The 17029-nt window shown below is 41.9% G+C and overlaps 1 protein-coding gene across 1 annotated transcript in view; it reads left to right on the forward strand.

Moving 5' to 3' along the window:
- The first annotated feature begins 565 nt into the window (after positions 1-565).
- Positions 566-17029, forward strand: part of klhl13 (kelch-like family member 13) — a 111142-nt gene continuing 94678 nt past the window's right edge. The window contains exons 1-2 of the mRNA XM_080748872.1: positions 566-659; positions 4317-4391. Coding sequence (XP_080604998.1) covers positions 4336-4391 — 56 coding nt within the window. The 5' untranslated portion in view covers positions 566-659; positions 4317-4335. The remainder of the gene's footprint in view (positions 660-4316; positions 4392-17029) is intronic.

The raw sequence follows: 17029 nt of genomic DNA on the forward strand, positions 1-17029 counted from the left end.
TTTGCTATAGCATAGAACAGGCCTTTACGGTTACAAGTCAGTTCACCCAAAGTCCCATTCGCCCATTTATCTTTTAGCCAACCATCACACCAACCGCTCAGTTTTTGTTTACTTGTATTTGTTTTACTGAGGATAAGATGAGAAATAAGTTTAGGGACATAGTTTTACTGAGGTTAAGATTGTGAATAGGGTTATGGGTTATAGAATAGGGTTAGGTTATGAGGTTATTGATTATGTACACTCCATTATGTGAGTGTAGCCTACATAATAATCAATTCCAGCGTGATTGACAGCAGCACAACACGGCCGTCAGTCAACTCAACTGAACTTCTCTCCTCTCCAACAAGCACTTTATTTTAGTAACGGAAGTTTTGGAGCCGAACGGCCAAGGAGAGATTGATTGACAGGGGCGCTCCGCCAGTAACAAGTGCGCGTGTTGCGGCGGGTCCCAGCAAGCCGCCACGCCATTGGCTGGACGGCCACGGACATGGGCGGGAGGGGGGCGGGGCCACCAGGGGCTGGCATTAAGTGGATTTAGAGAGAGAGAGAGAGAGAGAGAGAGAGAGAGCGGTGGGGGGGTTTGGTTTGTTTGGGAAGGATAAAACCCAAAGGAAGGAGGGCTGGTTGGATTTATCGACATTTCTCTCGATAACTCGAAGGTATGGACTGCTCTTTTTCCCGTGCCGTGGGTGTTCTCGCGTGGGGACGGCGCGTGGGCACCGCGTTTTAGTTTAACAACAAGTGAAAAGGCGTCGCGAGGCTTTTCTCTCCCTCTCCATGTCACAGTCATGTGTTGTTGGGGAATAGAACACACCGTTGGGGCCTATTCTGGAGTTTCACGTGCACATCCGGTCCGGAGCGGATACGGAAACAGCCTCGGCCGGCTCGTTGATGTGTGCGGGGGAAACGGCCGGGACTGCGGGGCGGGCTCTAGACCGGATGCGACCGCGGAAACCCACCTAGGCTTTCCCCGGGTACTGGACTGGACTGGGGAAAAGGTTTTAGTGGAAGGATTTATTATTATAAAAAGATACTAAAAATAAAACATTAAACCAAACTCTTTAAAAATTAAAAAGCTTCGTCGCTTTTTCGACGTGAAAAAGGCGTGTTTTTCGCTCGGTTGAGTTTAAGTTGAGAGAGAGGAAAGTGTCGCTGTTTTAACGTTAGAGCGACGTTAAGAGAAAAAAGTGGTTTGTTTAGGTTGTAATAAGTCATCCACTTCCACTGGGTTAGCTGTTAGCATAGCAACATGCTAGCCTTCTCCCTGGACGTTGTTATTATACTATAATAATTATAATAACTGACACAATGTTGCTGGTTAACCCGAGATAATTACAGAATGTAACCAAAGCGTTCATTTGGTTACATCTGTTACCACCTCTCTCTCTCAGAGTGAGTTAAAAAAAAGCATGTAGCAAAATAATAGTGTATAAACAAAACTAGGAGTGCAATAACAAATGTAACCACAAATGAGAGTTTTAACAAATGTAGCCAAATGACAGTGTAACAATATGAGTGTCTACACTGTTGTAGCCAGAGTGTAACCACAGTGTAACCAACGTATGTAACCAAATGGACCTGTTGTTAGATGTTTACAAATGGATACAGTCGATGTTGCTGTTTGTTGTTATTGCCTGAACTAACCTTATAATAATTGACACAATGTAGCTGGTTAAGGGTTCATTTGGTTACATCTGTCACCACCTCAGAGGTACAAATAAATGACCATGTTTTAACAAATGTAACCAAATGACAGTGTAACAAAATGAGTGTAACAAACTAGAGATAGAAACACATATAACCAAATGGACCTGTGAGATGTTTACAAACGGATAAAGTCGACCTTTTTTTTGGTGACAACTGTCACATAAGTAACACAATATTTCTGATTTCAGATCTATTATGTCAGTGGTTCTCAACCTGTGGCTCGGGACCCCCTGGGGGGTCACCACATTATTTTGGGGGGGTCCCCAGATGATTAACTTAACGTGCAACATTGTTTTCTCACTCAACAGTAAACAATCCAACATAAAGTTTATGTGTATAGAGGGTATCTGCACATTTCTAAAGTGAAAATGTAAGGACTTTTTTAACACCTCTAAAATGACAAATTACACATTGGCCAAATTGTCAAATATTAGAGGCAGAAATTTTGCTGCGAGGCGTTGTGAGCATGTAGATCTGCTATTTTCACTATAGAACAGTGTTCTCAACAGTGTAGAGCAGTGTTTCCTCAACTCTTAGTGCTCGTCAGGGTGGGGGGGGGGGGGGGGGGGTCCCCACTCCCCAGTTAAAATATGATTATTTTTGGGGGGTCGCAGGCTGAAAAGGTTGAGAACCACGGTATTATGTCAAAGTATTTAGCCAGAGATGCCAACGTTATTCATTGCCAGCCCATCTGAGCACGTGTAGGCAGCAGCAGCCTCAGATTGATGTCATGATTGTATTTTTAGGCTATGGCTGTCTAGAGGGTTGGAGCAGATGAGTTCATAGGCTGATGCTTGCTGTGGCCTCCTCGTCACAGATAATGGGACTTGGTGACATTGTAGGAGAGGTTGTTTTGCGAAGGGATGCAATTGTTAAAAATATGTTCTAAACAGTGGCAATTTTTGGAATTTGAAATGTACAGATTTTGTCTTTGATAGAGAAGTGGCTGTTTTGGTCAGTTCTATTTACGGTATGTATTGTTTTGTGAAGCGGATATTGATTGTTGGTTGTTTGTTTTGAGCATGTTGTTTAACTTGTTTTGTCATATTGGAGAATTCAAAGGCCATTCTTAGTGTAACTTGCTGTAGCTGTTATCATGTCCAACCTAAACTAATATCGTTGTTTCGCTGCTAGTTGAATGTTGGTTTACATTAAACGAGGCACAGGCAAGCCATCTGAACTTTAGATGCTGTTATTCAAATGGAGTATAGGCTACAAATTGTCCAATTTGATAGATATCTTAATGGTATGAAAACTCAAAAACTCTTCTACTTTCTATCCTTTCGCTTTAACTTGATGCGTTATGTAGTCACTAGTTAGATTGACAAAGACACAGGCAAAACGACAAATCAGACGTGTATTATTACATTGTTGAATTTGTGCTCTTAAAGGAATGCTATATATTCTTTGTGTTGTGTTTACATTTGTGCTTGTGTTGACCTGCAGAGATGCACTGCCCTCTAGCTGTATTTTGGTGATTTTTTCCTGTGTTTTGAGCCCTCAAAACATCCTCATTTATGAAAACAAACAGTGAAACACCAAAATGCAGAGCTAACACTATCACATTACTCCACTGGCTGATAACGGCTGATCAGGGGTTCCCAAACTTTTTTGTCTCAGGGCACTCCATAAATATTTCTTTTAATCCGAGGCACCCCTACATTATAATTTTCACTCCCAGCCCCTTAATTTATAGCATATCGTCGTTGTCGGGTGGAAACCTTGTATGTCCAAAACTGTTGTAGATCGGCTGTTTTGGCCAGTGATGGGTAGAAAACATGTATATATTTTTTTCTTATGTGTAAACACAGGGCAAAGTTATTTAAGTTGAATGAAAACGCAACCATGGCAACATAATTGATATAGAATGCTTCAAAACTGTAATAACAGTGAACCCTTAATAACGTACCATCTGTGTGGTAGTGCTGCAAACTCCTGAACGGTGTAATATTTTGTGTAGTGACTTTTGATTCTAATTCTTACAGCTACATAGAAAATGGGCAATTTAGCTCACTTAAGCTCTATCTACTTTGTCGTACGACAATCAGCTATGATAGCTGATTGCAGCACGTTTGGAGTGACGTGTTGCGAGTGACACTTTGTGAAGGTAACCAGAACGCCCCCATCTTTTCGAGCAGACCACTCGCCCCGAACTCTCGCCCCCAGTGGGCGGACCACTCACTTGCCGGTGCAGAACGCTGGCGCACTGAACACTCGCCCTGACGTTTCGGAATGCTCGCTCTGTTTGGTGAGACCAGACTAGAGACTACAGCCCCTAACGTTAAGTTATGAAGTGGTTAGGAACAGTTGCGATGACAAAGGTGTGCCGTCTAAGGTGGCGTTGAGCCACGTGAGATACTGCCGTGCCGAACATGGCAGAGTCCGCTTCAGCCTTTCGAGTTACGTCCCGATAGGGACAGAATCGTAAATCATCAGCTATTTCTTTAGCACTAGAGTAGCCTTCTGTCGCCTCTCAGGTGCATTCAGCAGCTTTTTTCACACCATCAGTCCAACCGACTTGATCTCCCGACTTCATTCGACTGCCAGTCTGTAGTAATCTGTAGTCTGTTTGGTGGAGAGATACTAAGTCCATCTTTGTGTTTTCCCAGGTGTGGTTGTGGAGAGGGCATGGAGCACCCTATACACAGAGGGGAGACCATGATGCCTAACGGACTACATGACAGGTACTGTACCACTAACCACTGTTATTAATCATGACAGGTACCGTACTGTTACCACTCTGTAAGTAATCATGTGTAACCAGAAGGCCCCAGAACACACTCACCCCGAAGTTATTCTGTGGACCATTCGGCAGTTCTTTTATTCTTGTATTCGTTTTACTGAGGGTTCAGGTTAGGTTTAGACATAGTTTTACTGAGGTTAAGGTTAGGTTTAGACATAGTTTTACTGAGGTTAAGGTTAGGTTTAGACATAGTTTTACTGAGGTTATGTTTATGTGGTGACCGTTCCATGGTGGTTGGATTTGACCCGTTGTTGTACTTCTGTTTGTAGCCAATACCAGGAAATAGGAATCACAGAATCTGCAGATATTATAAAACATATTTTTGCTTCATAATGCCCCTTTGACAATGGAAATGGCCTACAGATTATATCTCAATACCGCCCACAATTTCCGTAAAAATTACAGTTTACCGGACATTGGTACAAAGAAATAAACGGTTCCATTTTCAATGCACGAACATCAAGCAGCAAGTGCATAAATACAGCCTATAACTACAGCTAGAACAGTACATTTCAGGGTTGAAAAGTGAACATAAAGGAGTAGTATTAAAAAATGAATAATATAACGGCTTCATCTTGCACACAAGTGGCTTAATTAGCTACAGTACAGTCGTGCGTTCTGTGTAGGGGTGCCACGGTTCAGTCAGCCCACGGTTCGGTTCGTATCTCGGTTTTTGTATCACGGTTTCGGTGCGGTAAAAATTGAAAATGAAAAAAATAAAGAATCCAAAACGTTCAGTTAATTTTAAAGATGAGGGTGCAATCATTTGTTTCCCCCCTAAAACATGATAACCAGTTATTATGATTATACTAGGAGGAAGATTTTCTCCAAAAAAGTGCACAGAAAGAGTTAAAACTAGAAGCAGTGCTCTTCCGAGCACAGGTCTCCACCAGGCCGTGCGTACTGGTGGTGTTACTGTATAATAGGCCAATGTAAAAAGGGTGGCATATGTTCCTCACCTTAGATCTTTCATGGCAATCGGACGCTGCATGCATGATTTGAAGCATTGTGTTCCAAAAATGTGTTTTGCTAAAGTCTACCTAATGGTGGCGCTATAACAGGCCAATGTGAAAAAGGTAGCATTTGTTCCTTGACCTAGTGGGAATATGTGTGGCAAATTTCATGGTAATCGCAAGCTGCGTTGATAATTTGAGGCATTTTGTTCAAAAGCGGAGCAATCCTGCGAAATTTGGAAGCTAATATTAGCCAATCAGGATGGAATTTGAAATATCAGACTGATCGGACTTGATCACATGACTATAGAGATACTGTGTACCGATTCGCGTGATTTTTGCATAAAATCTCAAGGAGTAATATCCAAAAATGTGTTTTACATATGTCGGCCCAAAGGTGGCGCTATAAAAGGCTGATGTGAAAAATGCAGGGCAAAGGTTTATCCTTAGCCTCTAGGGAGTGCGCTTACAAAGTTTGAAACTGATCGGTGGAGTTATAGGTAAAACCACAAATCGGCCTGTTATAGCGCCACCATAAGGCTGATTTCAAAAAATTTAAGTGGCATTTCTTCTTCGACCTAGTGGGAACGTGTGTGCGCGATTTCATGATGATTGCACTTTGCGTTTGGGATTTGAGGCATTTTGTACCAAACGGCTCAATCCTACAAACTTTGGAAGCCAATTTCAGCCAATCAGGATGGAATATGCAAAATCGGACAGATCCGTGTCGATCACATGACTGTGGAGATACTGCCTACCGATTTGTAGGATTTTTGGGCAAAATCTGTAAGAGTAGTGCACCGAAATGTGTTTTGCGAACATCGGCCACTAGGTGGCGCTAGAAAAGGCCCATTTGAAAAATGTAGGGCAGAGGTTCTAGATTGGCATCCAGGGAGTGTGTGTGCTCACTTTGGCAGCGTCCGGGCCAACGGCGACTGAGATTAGGTGGTCACAAACTGCGAGGACGCACGGACGCACGGACGCACGGACGGACGCACGGACGCACGGACGGACGGACGGACGGAGGGGAAAACATACTCTCCCTCAGCCTTCGGCTGGTGGAGACAATTATGTTTTTATGTGGCCACCCAAAAAAATAAAGACATTCGGTTCATTCGGTATGGGACTATGGGCTGTTCAGTTCGGTACAGGGCCATTCGGTTCGGTATACCGGTTGGGTTCAGTATTGTGGCACCCCGCTAGTTCTGTGTGAGCGGTGCAGGGCTGGCTGCGCCCTCAATGATTCCTCATCATCCTTTTCAAGAGTGGCGAGCAATCAAAGGCTCCGGCACTAAACCCGGGCTCTTCAGAATGATCCTTCATAATGTTGATTGGCTCAGCTGGCCCGCAGTAAATGGAAAAGCCGTCGGTTACTCACAGGTCACGGCGTGATGTTCTGTGATGAGGGCTGTCTGTGTGTCCGACCGTGTGGTTCGAGCCACGCCGCTTTGGGACGGTTGATTAAAACAAGGGGTCTTCAATGTGTTGTCAGGACAAGGACCCCCTTAGCTGAGATAGAGATGCAGGCAGGGACCACCACTACATTTTGGATTCATGTTAAACGTCTGTTTTCAGACATTCTTTCTTTTCAGTCTGTTTTCAGATAATAGCCAATCGACAGGCTCTCAACGTGCCACGTGCCAATTGTTATGTTGTTATATACACACACACACACACACACACACACACACACACACACACACACACACACACACACACACACACACACACACACACACACCACAGAGAATAAAGTTGGGTAGAGGCACAAATTAACTACACAATTTGTGTAATTATATTCTAACTGAACGTAATTGATCATTCCCACTGTTACACATGCATTACATCTTCGTGATTCACCTCCTGTATGAGATCTCATCTTACACTGATGCTAGTAAACGGACAGCTTGTTGTGAAGTCTCTTTAGTTACCGGTGTTTGGACCATGCTTTGTCTACACCTGTGTGTGTGTCCTCCATACCTCCAAAAGCTGATCAACCCCTACACCCCCACTCGTTCACTTAGATCAGCCAACACAGGGATGCTGACCGAACCCTCGCTAAAAACTCCAGGGCAAAAATCCACTCGTCCGAGACAGTTTGCCCTCTTGGCTCCCAAGTTGTGGAATAAACTCCCTGTCGCACTTAGAACAACGGACTCACTCGCTAGCTTTCGCCGTGGACTGAAGACTCACCTTTTCAGACTCCACCTAAACCCTTAGCACTACAGTAAAATCAATGACCATACATGAAGCTAGTTAACATTTGTTTGTTAGGTTTCTTTAGAACTTGATTATATTGTGTTTTTCTCTAGATAGATATCCATTTACATTGTTATATTGCTGTTAATGTACTGACCTATTATCTTGTTTATTATTGCGATGTTGTATCTGCTTATTGTAAGTCGCTTTGGATTAAAAGCGTCTGCTAAATGCCTAAACTGTAAACTGTGTGTGTGTGTGTGTGTGTGTGTGTGTGTGTGTGTGTGTGTGTGTGTGTGTGTGTGTGTGTGTGTGTGTGTGTGTGTGTGTGTGTGTGTGTGTGTGTGTGTGTGTGTGTGTGTGTGTGTGTGCGTGTGTGTTGTTGATGTGTGGTTGTTGTAGGGCTACTTGGCATCGCACAGCTGGCACTCGACCTGGTTTTGATTTAATTAGTCGTAACTGTTCCTCCATATAGGAAACATCTCGGACTGTTGTGCGTGCGTGCGTCTACTCTGTTTTAATGGAGTTTGTCTTATAACCAAACATCCAGTTTCTCGTTGAAGTGTCTGAAGTATTTTGTTTTCCGTTTCAGAATGCTTTGAAATCCATTACTTGCCTCACATTCTCGAACAAACCCCCATTTCTATATGGTCTTTGCTTTGACCTGGCCGGGAAATCTAACCCCTGACTTTCCCAATCTCAGGGCGGACACCGATCTGGTCGTGTGAGCTTGTACAGTAGATCTGCTAGGACAGAACAGGGAGTCTAGAGTTCATGTCCTGTAGTTAAAATAAACGTGTCTTTCAGTGCTTTTGCATATTTAATGATCAACCTCTCTCTGCTGGCCTCGGGGTTGGGATGAAGTGAGCTCCGTTTCACAGCTCTTTAATCTTGCTTTGGAGAAAAGCTTTACTTTATGTTGGGAGATAAAGAACTACCGCTAGTTCTTTATGTTGGGAGATACCGCTAGTTCTTTATGTAGTTCTTTATGTTGGGAGATACCGCTAGTTCTTTATGTTGGGAGATACCACTAGTTCTTTATGTTGGGAGATACCACTAGTTCTTTATGTTGGGAGATACCACTAGTTCTTTATGTTGGGAGATACCACTAGTTCTTTATGTTGGGAGATACCACTAGTTCTTTATGTTGGGAGATACCACTAGTTCTTTATGTTGGGAGATACCACTAGTTCTTTATGTTGGGAGATACCACTAGTTCTTTATGTTGGGAGATACCACTAGTTCTTTATGTTGGGAGATACCACTAGTTCTTTATGTTGGGAGATACCACTAGTTCTTTATGTTAGGACCTAGTTCTTTATGTTGGGAGATACCACTAGTTCTTTATGTTAGGAGATACCACTAGTTCTTTATGTTAGGAGATACCACTAGTTCTTTATGTTGGGAGATACCGCTAGTTCTTTATGTTGGGAGATACCACTAGTTCTTTATGTTGGGAGATACCACTAGTTCTTTATGTTGGGAGATACCACTAGTTCTTTATGTTGGGAGATACCACTAGTTCTTTATGTTAGGAGATACCACTAGTTCTTTATGTTGGGAGATACCACTAGTTCTTTATGTTAGGAGATACCACTAGTTCTTTATGTTAGGAGATACCACTAGTTCTTTATGTTAGGAGATACCGCTAGTTCTTTATGTTAGGAGATACCGCTAGTTCTTTATGTTGGGAGATACCACTAGTTCTTTATGTTAGGAGATACCACTAGTTCTTTATGTTGGGAGATACCACTAGTTCTTTATGTTAGGAGATACCGCTAGTTCTTTATGTTAGGAGATACCACTAGTTCTTTATGTTAGGAGATACCACTAGTTCTTTATGTTAGGAGATACCGCTAGTTCTTTATGTTAGGAGATACCACTAGTTCTTTATGTTAGGAGATACCGCTAGTTCTTTATGTAGTTCTTTATGTTGGGATTTTGGGAGATACCGCTAGTTCTTAATCGCTCCTTTTTGCCATTTTGTCCATGATTGCTCGTTAGTGCGGCTACTTTAAGCTATTTAGGTCGGATATGCATTATTACACATTTTATGCTTTAACTATTAAAGAATAGCAGATCTACAAGCTCACAGCACGACACTGAGTGCCGCGCTGCTGAGCTTGTAGATCTGCTATTTCTTTTTTAAATCGTGAAAATTTGTTCAAGCCTTTGGATATTTTGACCCGATTCTGTAAGTGTCTTCTAAATCCTTCTAAGTTTTTTTTTTTTTTAAACCAGTGTTTCTAACTTTCTCAAACTTTATTTTCATTTCAAGGACCCTCAGTTTGTTATGCATTAGGCAGGCCACAGACAGACACCCATAACTCTGAGAGTGTACGAATGGAACCAAATGGACTTTATTTTGACCAATCTGTATTAGAGCTGGGTATTGCCTATAACCTCAGTCACGATGCGATGCATATCACGATACAGGTTCATTATCTTTTCCCCTGTGTTTTTTAAGTTATCCAAAAGTGAATAACGTTAACTTTCGCCCCAAGTCAACTTGATGAAGCCGAAACGTTGGGCGACACTTTCATTGTTCACTTTTGGTTCAATAGAAAAAATAAAGACAGGAGGTCAGTTTGTTGTGTGTGGATGTAACACCTGGGATTCGAACCCGGTTCTCCCACACACACGGTCTCCCACACGGAAGTCTATTTCATTTAATTTCAACCTTTATTTCGTTCTCGGTAAAACACTGCAGGGCTGGTACACTCTTTTTCAGCAGTGATTACAACACATTAACATAACACAGTTATACAAAACACAACAACAATATGCAAAGGAAATGAGAATACATAATATGTAAATGAATAAAACAAATGATCAAAAGAAAATTCCATTACATGAATTATGAACATCAATTAAAACAGGTACAGTTTTGATTTATCAAAATTGATATGTCCGATTAAAAGAAAAAAAAGAAAAACAAGAGAAGTATACTTGAGTGCAGAAATAGTGAAAATAGCAGATCTACATGCTCACAACGCCTCGCAACGCGAGGCGTTGTGAGCATGTAGATCGTCTATTTTCACAATAAAACCGTGTTATACAAAATCCCTTTACTCTTAGTGCTCGTCAGGGTGGGAAGGTCCCCAGTTCACATGTGATTATTTCAGGGGTCACGGCCTGAAAAAGGTTGAGAACCACTGGCAAACACTATACTACCTGTCTTTGGGCATTGCGCATAGGAGTAAGCCACTCGTTATTGAGCTGAATTATTGTTATATAGTCCTGGAAATGGGGTTAAATATTCTGGAAAAGTTTTGGAAAAGTTTTGGAAATTAATTGGTAAAGATGTGTGGGAACCCTGAATGAATTCCAGGTATGTGAGGAACAACATCTTAACCACTTAGCACTAGACCAAATGCATATTCCTTTTGCCATGGGGAGATGCTAGTCTTTCCTTCACTTGATTATGTTTTGGTCCTGATGGCCTCCTGGGTTTCCTGAATTCAGAGCTCCTCTTTATTATTCTGTATAACACTATAACTTCAGGAGCACAGAGATCTTAGAATTCAAATAACAGATTGTTTGTACTCCCAGAGTTCAGCTTCCTATTATCTGACTTAAAGTGGTCTTTTCAGTTGGTGTGTATTTTTAGTTTTTTGTTGCCACATTCTTTTCCCAAGTGTTGTATGTGTGTGATCTTGCAACATCACTTATTTTGGGCTTGTTTTTGGTAGACCAAAAACTCCATTGCAACCAGTCTTGTGGTAAATGGTGCATTTATACAGCGCTTTACAATGAGTGTGCATTACATTCATCCATTCATACACAGTACACACACTCTCTAGGTCAGAGGTGGGCAACTTTGATGATGGCAAGGGCCACTATATTTCCACCTTCACTCCAGAGGGCCACAATGCATATTGCTACGTCCTACTTTGTCATTCTAGTATGTCATACAAAAGAAGCAAAAGTAGCTGATCTACAAGCTCAAAACACATCGCGCTGCAAGATGTGTTTTGAGCTTGTAGATCGGCTATTTTTGCTTCTTTTGAATTGGAATCCTGAATTTTCTTTTTGTTATTTTTTAATTGGAATCCTGAAATGTTAACATTTTGATTACATTTCCAACGCATTTAGTTATATACTCATGTTAACTTTATGAACTTAAATACAAATACATTGGACATACAAAAAAATACATTTTAATACTACTATACTAGTTATTAAGCTACAAATAGACTGACGGAATTATAGCAGATCATGGTTGTAATTGTAACAGCTGAAATCAATAATATATTCAGTATTCCGATATTAACCTGTGGGCCGCATTAAGTGAAGGTGGGGCCCACATGTGGCCCCCGGGCCGTCAGTTGCCTATGCATGTTCTAGGTTGTCCTCAGACAAACCCTCCATCGGCGTTAGGCCTGTTATTACATAATCCTCTAATCGCAATTATTTGACATAATTGTAATTATTTTGTCATAATCGTTTCCATGTTGAATCAAGCTCACAATGTGTTGCGATGCGACGCGTTGTGAGCTTGTAGACCGGCTCTTTCCACGATCAATGTCCTTTTTTAAGTATAAAGTTGTCAAACAGGTAAATCGTTAATCGCTATTTTTGAGTCACAATTGATGGTCATGTAAAATGTCGTAATCGTGGCAGCCCTAATCGGCGTCCCCAGTCATCTGTGTTCTCCATCGTGCTTTCTGCACCAGCATCTTTCTTTAGTAAATCCTGTAGCGTTCTCTTGATCCATGCCCGTGTGTTGGTTTCCGTATTAAGCCCCTATCATAGTAGGCACCGCGGTGAAGAGCTATCCACCGCGGTGTAGTCTTTTTAAGTCATAAAACTACAACATTGCGTCATTACTCGCGGTGAAGAGCTTTCCACCGCGAACCCCGACACATCTCTCTGTTTTTACTTTCAGACAGATCGGCCCATCACCCCGTTCACTGATTGGTCGATCTAGACCAGTCAGTCACAGTGATAGGACTTCACCGTGACTGACTATGATGGCCTTCACTTTTTTTCCTCACTTTAGGTGGATAGCTGATCACCTAGAATTTGTGGTGAATAGCCCTTCACCCTGGACTCTGATAGAGGCTTTACAAGCTTTTTGTCTTGGAATTCTCTGTGTCGGTGGCAGACAGTGGCCGGCTATAGTCTCATCCTCCTGACTGCTATCTTCTCTGATGCACTCAGCAGTTAACGTACAGACACTGGTTGGTGATGTGCTGGTTAGGGTTGGACACGGTAACCGCCGTACCGCGGTAAACCGAGGTCTACCGCGGTGTCAGTGTGCTTACCGCGGTAAAAAAAGACAAAAAAAAGTATTTTTTTTTTATTGGAAAACAAGCAAGTTTTAAAACGGGAGAAGCGAGGACCGCATGCGCTCCATGCCGCTCTGCTCTGGGCCGTGTACCACATGTTTGGAAGCCACACTGGGAGACACAGATAGTCAGACCTACACAGGGCAGCACAGCAGCACAGAGCAGCGTAAACTTTCTCTGTAATCCACACGACACAAGGATGTTAATACATACCTTGTGTTGTGGCATATCTTTTTTTATTCATACGGATTTCTGGCGGAGCGCGGGCCGCGTGGACTAAAACCGAAAATGAAACTATTTTACTTTTTCCACCGCGTTGCGCGTTGTGCCCCGTCCGGCGGCGCGTCGGCGATTTTATAACCTTTTCTGTCAAGTCTTGTAACTAAAACCTGTATATAGCAGCACTCAATCACTGCGATTTGAGAGTTGAGACGTGACGTGAGTTTACAGAATCACTGTACACGATCTGACTACCCTTCCTCTTCTGGTTTGTTCACACAGCTGTTTGTGTCTGAAAAGCTAAGTAGCTAGCCTACGTTACTATGGTAACCCGACAGTGCAGATCTAAAAGCTCAGAACGCGTCACGGATGCGATGTGTTGTGAGCTTGTAGATCTGCTCCTTTCAAAGCCATACCCGCTGTGCTGTACGGAGAAGTATAACTCGGGCAGTCAGGCTGTGGAGAGGCGACTTTTGGGAAGATGATTGCAATATTTTGGCTTATCGCCGAACCTTAATTAATAGATACGGGGGTGCGGTAATTACCGCAGTACCGGCGGTAAATGGGAAGACGGTAATCGCGGTAACAAAATGTCGATACCGCCCCAGGCCTAGTGCTGGTCCTGGTTGATGTTCAGTTCCACACGTAACATGCAAGGCACCAACCTGCTTATCAGGAGCAGTTAGGAGTTCAGATTCAGAGTCTTGCTCAAGGACTCTAACGCTGGAGGAGCCCGGGATCGAACTGGGAACCGCTCTACCTCCTCAGCCACGGCCGCCAGTGCCATCTTGTGGGAATACTACTTAGAGGGATATTTCACTTTTCATCACTTCTGGGCTCATTTTAATATCTGCCTATTGCGTGTACCTCAGACAGTTTAGGGCGCACACAAAAGCCAGAGTAGTTGTAAGTAAGTGTGTGTGTGTGCGTGCATGCATGCGTGTGTGTGCGCGTGTGTGCGGCTGTACGCTGACTGCAGCGCTCTGGAACATGGTTTCCCAAAGTGGGAGCTGTGATGCCCGTCCAGGGGGGCCTCAGAATAATTTGATAATATTTGGAATTCATCTATATCACTTCAGTTTAAACGTCAAGCTTAATGTTAATTTCAGTCAGTTCTAATGGAAACAAATATTCTTCTGTGATATAAACTATATCTTAGGGAGAAAGATTTGCATATTTACGTAGTGTATAAGATTCTCAAAGATTTGGTAATTCAGGGGTGACGTGGATGAAAACGTTATTTACAGAGGGTTTGAAATTCCCTTCTCTGGAAAAAGCTCTCTACTCAGCTCACCAATGTGTTGTGAGCTTGCAGATCAAAAGCTTGTAGATCGGCACCTTTTCTTCAATGTATCAATTTGTCAGAATGAAAAAAATGCTTTTTCAGGCATTGTTTAATATTTTTCTATACCAGGACCATGTCATTGTAAATGTAACTTCTTAAAGAGGGCCTCTATTCAAATCTCTCCCAGTCTCTAATCAAATGAACAGGTTATCACACTTTAACCAGTCTCTAATCAAATGAACAGGTTATCATACCTTAACGAGTCTCTATTCAAATGAACAGGTTATCATACCTTAACCAGTCTCTAATCAAATGAACAGGTTATCACACTTTAACCAGTCTCTAATCAAATGAACAGGTTATCATACTTTAACCAGTCTCTAATCAAATGAACAGGTTATCATACTTTAACCAGTCTCTAATCAAATGAACAGGTTATCACACTTTAACCAGTCTCTAATCAAATGAACAGGTTATCACACTTTAACCAGTCTCTAATCAAATGAACAGGTTATCATACTTTAACCAGTCTCTAATCAAATGAACAGGTTATCACACTTTAATGAGTGTGTTCTGTAATCAACAGTATCCATGGCAACCTAACAGGCCTCCTGTCCTGTCACTGGGAAGCTGTCTAACATTATTTTAATGAGAAGGTGTCTAACATTATTTTAATGAAGGTGTCTAACATCACACAGACATGTTTTAATGAGGCAGAATGTGTGAATGTCAGTGTGACAGGCGGTGCTGCTTAACAAGCTTCCACTCTGTGTTTTTATTAGACGGGTGTCTTGAAAGCGTGAGCTCTGGTATACGTGTCACGTTTGGACAAATCTCTTTGTGTTATTGTTTTTTCAAGGAGCATCGCTTCCCTGTTATTGATATTGGAATGTAATGTATGTTGTTGCCAGCTATTATGTCCAAAAAACAAAGAAAGAAGAAACCTGTGTTGCATTCGTTATTCAGTCAAAAGCTCTCGTTTTCCTCTTATTTTTCAATTTAGTTGTTGTCATGCCAGTGACTTCTCCCCACACATCTTTTACATGTTGTTGTCACTGCCGTTGTATCCTACTGATAGGGCTGTCACAATTATTACATAATCGTCTAATCGTGATTTTTTTTTACATAATCGTGATTATTTTTCATAATCGTCATAATCGTTTCCATGTTGAAAAATTTTCATATATTACAAAAAAAGGTCAAACATTGTGGAAATAGCCGATCTACAAGCTCACAACGCGACGCGACGCGGCGCGTTGTGAGCTTGTAGATCGGCTATTTCCACTATCAAAGTTATTTTTTAAGTAGTAAGTTGTCAAATATGTCAGTAATGTCTTTGTATATTCAGGTTATGTGTCATTTCTACCATGTGCAACTTCAAAGCCTAAAAGCCAAACAGAAATGTAATTATCAACGACAAAAACACAATTAAATCGTTAATCGCCAATTATTTGAGTGACAATTAATCGTCATGTAAAATGTCATATCGTGACAGCCCTACCTACTGACTCACCTGCCACTCAGGCCTCTGCCACAATTATGACCTACTCGTCTAATCGCAGTGATTTGAGCTAATCGCAATTATTTTGCATTAATCGTCATCATCGTTTCCACGTTGAGAAATGTTCATATAGTTTCAAACACTTTCTCAAAAACGCATCGTGCTGCGATGCGTTGTGAGCTTGTAGATCGGCTATTCTCACTATAAATGTATACAGAATAAAGTTATTTAATATGTCAGTCATTCCTTTGTATATTTGTTATTTGTCGTCATGTGCCATGTGCACCTTCAGAGCACATGGCACATGTACACAGAGTGTACATATGCTCCAGTGTTCAGCGACAAAAACACAATTAAAGCGTTAATTGCAATTATTTGTGTGACAATTAAAAGTCAGGGTAAAATGTCATAATGGTGACAGCCCTACTGCCAGTGAGGAGCCCCCACCGGGAGGACGTAAATCCTCCTTTACGCTCAACACTCCCCCACAGCCGGTAGGATTACATGCAGTGACAAATATCACCTCCCCTCCGCACCCTGGCTTCCCTGCCCCGGGCCAATGCGTTGGTGTGTTAGGGCATTAACAACTTGTGATTTTTGCAAGTCGACTCGACTCAGTAAAAAGTTGAGTTGAAGTCGACTTTATCGTTTGATGACATCATCACATCACACACGACCCCCCTAATTATTTTGGGGGTCCCCAGATGATTAACTTAATGTGAAACATTGTTTTCTCTCTCAACAGTAAACAAACCAACATAAAGTTTAAGTGTATAGAGGGTATCTTCACATTTCACAAGTGACAATTTAAGGACTTTTTAATACCTCTAGAATGACAAATTAAACATTGTCCAAATTGTCAAATGTATAGAGGCAGAAATTGTGAAAATTGTGAGGCTTTGTGAGCATGTAGATCTGCTATTTTCACAATATAAAGTATTTTTTATTTATTTTTTCAACTTCGACTTTTGACTTTCTCTGGTGGGAGTCAACTTGTGTAATGAAGTCGACTGAGTCGACTTGTCGACTTTTTCGTTGATGCCCTAATATCGATACATTTTCGATATATTGGCCAGCCTTAATGTATTGCTAATGTTGTGTCCCACTGACTCACCAGTGAGGAGCCCCCAC

The sequence above is a fragment of the Nannobrachium achirus genome, assembly GCF_963921795.1.
Source record: "Nannobrachium achirus genome assembly, chromosome: 19".
Lineage (NCBI taxonomy): Eukaryota > Metazoa > Chordata > Actinopteri > Myctophiformes > Myctophidae > Nannobrachium > Nannobrachium achirus.